This window comes from Hordeum vulgare, chromosome 5H (assembly GCF_904849725.1).
Source record: "Hordeum vulgare subsp. vulgare chromosome 5H, MorexV3_pseudomolecules_assembly, whole genome shotgun sequence".
NCBI lineage: Eukaryota > Viridiplantae > Streptophyta > Magnoliopsida > Poales > Poaceae > Hordeum > Hordeum vulgare.
In genome coordinates, this window is record NC_058522.1 from 18,490,697 (window position 1) to 18,493,226 (window position 2,530).

General features: G+C 37.5%; 1 protein-coding gene across 1 annotated transcript; it reads right to left on the reverse strand.

The window, feature by feature from the left end:
• Positions 1-1,433: 1,433 nt before the first annotated feature.
• On the reverse strand, positions 1,434-2,530 carry LOC123396588 (horcolin-like). The gene is made up of 3 exons (XM_045091481.1): positions 2,389-2,530; positions 2,076-2,273; positions 1,434-1,950 (listed from the first exon to the last, which is right to left on the reverse strand). The coding sequence occupies exons 1-3, from the start codon at positions 2,389-2,391 to the stop codon at positions 1,708-1,710; spliced, it is 444 nt and encodes a 147-aa protein (XP_044947416.1). The 5' UTR covers positions 2,392-2,530; the 3' UTR covers positions 1,434-1,707.

A 2,530-nucleotide genomic window follows, 5' to 3' on the forward strand; every position in this document is an offset into this window, starting at 1 on the left:
TCTTGCATCCGAAAGACATGTCAAATCATGAGCATCTTGTAGATGGTATGTACGTGCAGTTGGAAATGGAATATATGATTCACGAGTCCCAACAGTAAAGAATCATGACTGAATGCACGAGCCCTTAACTTCATGAAACACAACCATATGTTAGTTTGTCTTTAACATGCGATGCGTGAAAACAAATTACATGCATATGAAATGACAAAACAAAAAAGTACGCAAAAAAATAGTTTCATGATTTTTTAGTGGTACACTCAGGATGAGTTTATTTGCAAAACTTTGGACAAGACAAACATCCAACATATCCATTAAATCCGTCTTTCGGCTCTAGAATCTATCTAGCCAAGAAAAAAATGAATTTCTTTATTTGAAGAATCCAGCGCCCATTTCTTATACTTTATATCACATAAAGAAGTTTTTGTTGTACAATGTAAAAAATGGACCTTTTTCACAAGACAAAAATAGGATTCCTTAAAGAACAACTCAGGGGGATGTGGTTAACAATTGCATGCTAGCTAGTTTCAGTAAATAATAACATAAGGCGAAGTGTGAATTCCAAAGACGAGATATAGCATGCCAAATTCTTTAAGAGTGGGTTAGTTAGCCAGTACACCGGTTGACAATTGGAGTTGTTACACGTGGACATCTAGTGAGCTCACATTGTTTACATGAAAAAATGTTTCTATCTATATCGTGCATGGATAAAAAAATGTTGAGATAAATTTTGTAGGACTACAATTCAATAATGATGTGTGCACGCATGGACATTCTATGATCCCCACGCATGACAACAAGATATGATTACCTCTCATTAGCAATAAGATATGTCGAACTGAAAAGTACCATACTTCTGTTATTCCAGTTTGCGTGCCCATTCGGTTTTGTGGATTTCCATACACATATGATGGAAATATCCCCATTTGTCTATGCCATGTATTCTGTACATTCTTTTGAAAAAATGACTTTAGAAAATACATCTCTCGTTATCATCAATAGAAAAAGGTGAAAATATATGATTCATGAGTCCCAACAGTAAACACTCATGACTGAATGCATGATTCCTTAACTTCATGATACACAACCGTCAGTTAGTTTGTATTTAACATACGTGCGAGAAAACAAATTACATGCATATGCAATGTCAAAATAAAAAGTACGCACGAAAAGATTTTTATGATTCTTTAGTGGTACACTCAGGACGAGTTTATTTGTAAAAGTTTGGAAAAGGCAAACATCCAACATATCCATTAAATTTGTCTTTTAGGACTTGAATAGCCGAGAGAAATCAAATTTCTTTCTTGGAAGAACCCTGTGCCCAATTATTATACTTTATATCATATATAGAAGTATTTGTTTTAACTGTAAATACAATGTGAAAGTCAGATGGATCTTTTTCACAAGACAAAAAACAATATTCTCTTGAGAACAACTAAAGGGGATGTGGTTACTTATTCATAAGTCGTGCTTATTAGCACTAGATATTACAAGCGACATAGATTTTCACACAAATGACATACTCGTACATTCCCTTACTTGGGAGGGATTCAAGACATGGCATATCATGGCATGGCAGGCATATATAATAATTCTGCCAGCTAACAAAGGTGTCCCTGATTTATTTCACCAACACACAATAATAGTAGTAGCACGTAGGCCTCATGGGCTACTCCTTATAGCGGAAGTAACTCGATGGATGATGATGGATCATGGAAGAACATAGATTCCAATGGCATCAATTAGATCCCCAACACGTCCAAAGAAACCGGTGATCTGGCCGCCATGAGTCACTGGGACATGAAAGGAACCCCCGGAACCAGCAATACCACATTCTATAGTCTGTCCATTGTTTGTAACAAATTTGAGAGACATCACTATTGACGACACACTACCCCATCTACCATAGGTTCCTGAAATTTCAGTCACATATTCCGTGTCTTCAAGGTCCAACTGTGTAAAACAACAATCAAGCATTTTTATAATTTACAGTTAGGACTTCATATGGCGATAAGGGTTACTTACATATATAAATTGTATATATTAGGTATTTTATAAGGTTAAGCTGATTCACACACCGTGTGCTTGTTCCCACTAGGAGCTCCCCATACACCCTCTACATGCTGATCCCCGGCATGATCCTCATATGTAAACTTGATGGAGTGGATTGCGTCTGCACCAGAAATTTCCACCCGGGCTAGTCGGTGGGGAGCGTGTCTGACGTCACGAGGCTGGCCTCCGACTCCACCCCATAGACCAATCTTCACAGGCTTGCTCTGCAAGCATCATCACACAGATGTAAAATCACACAAGTATGGAATGTATACATACATGCATGTAATGGAAAATTGGAAGTAAGAATAATATGCATGAGTGTGTGTCAGTGTGTACCATGATGAAGCTAGTTCAACACAAATGAAAGTTTAAGTGGCGGTAGTAGTACAAATGTATATGTGGAGTATGAGGGACTTATGGACACCATGCAGAGAGGAGCACTCTATATATAGTCAAGCGCATGAACAATCCACTACCT

What these genes read in the sequence shown, in the direction of transcription:
- LOC123396588 (XM_045091481.1), bottom strand. An exon ending in CTAGTGGGAACAAGCACACG is followed by an intron (nt 1,951 to 2,075) that starts GTGTGTGAATCA and finishes TGTTTTACACAG; the next exon opens with TTGGACCTTGAAGACACGGA.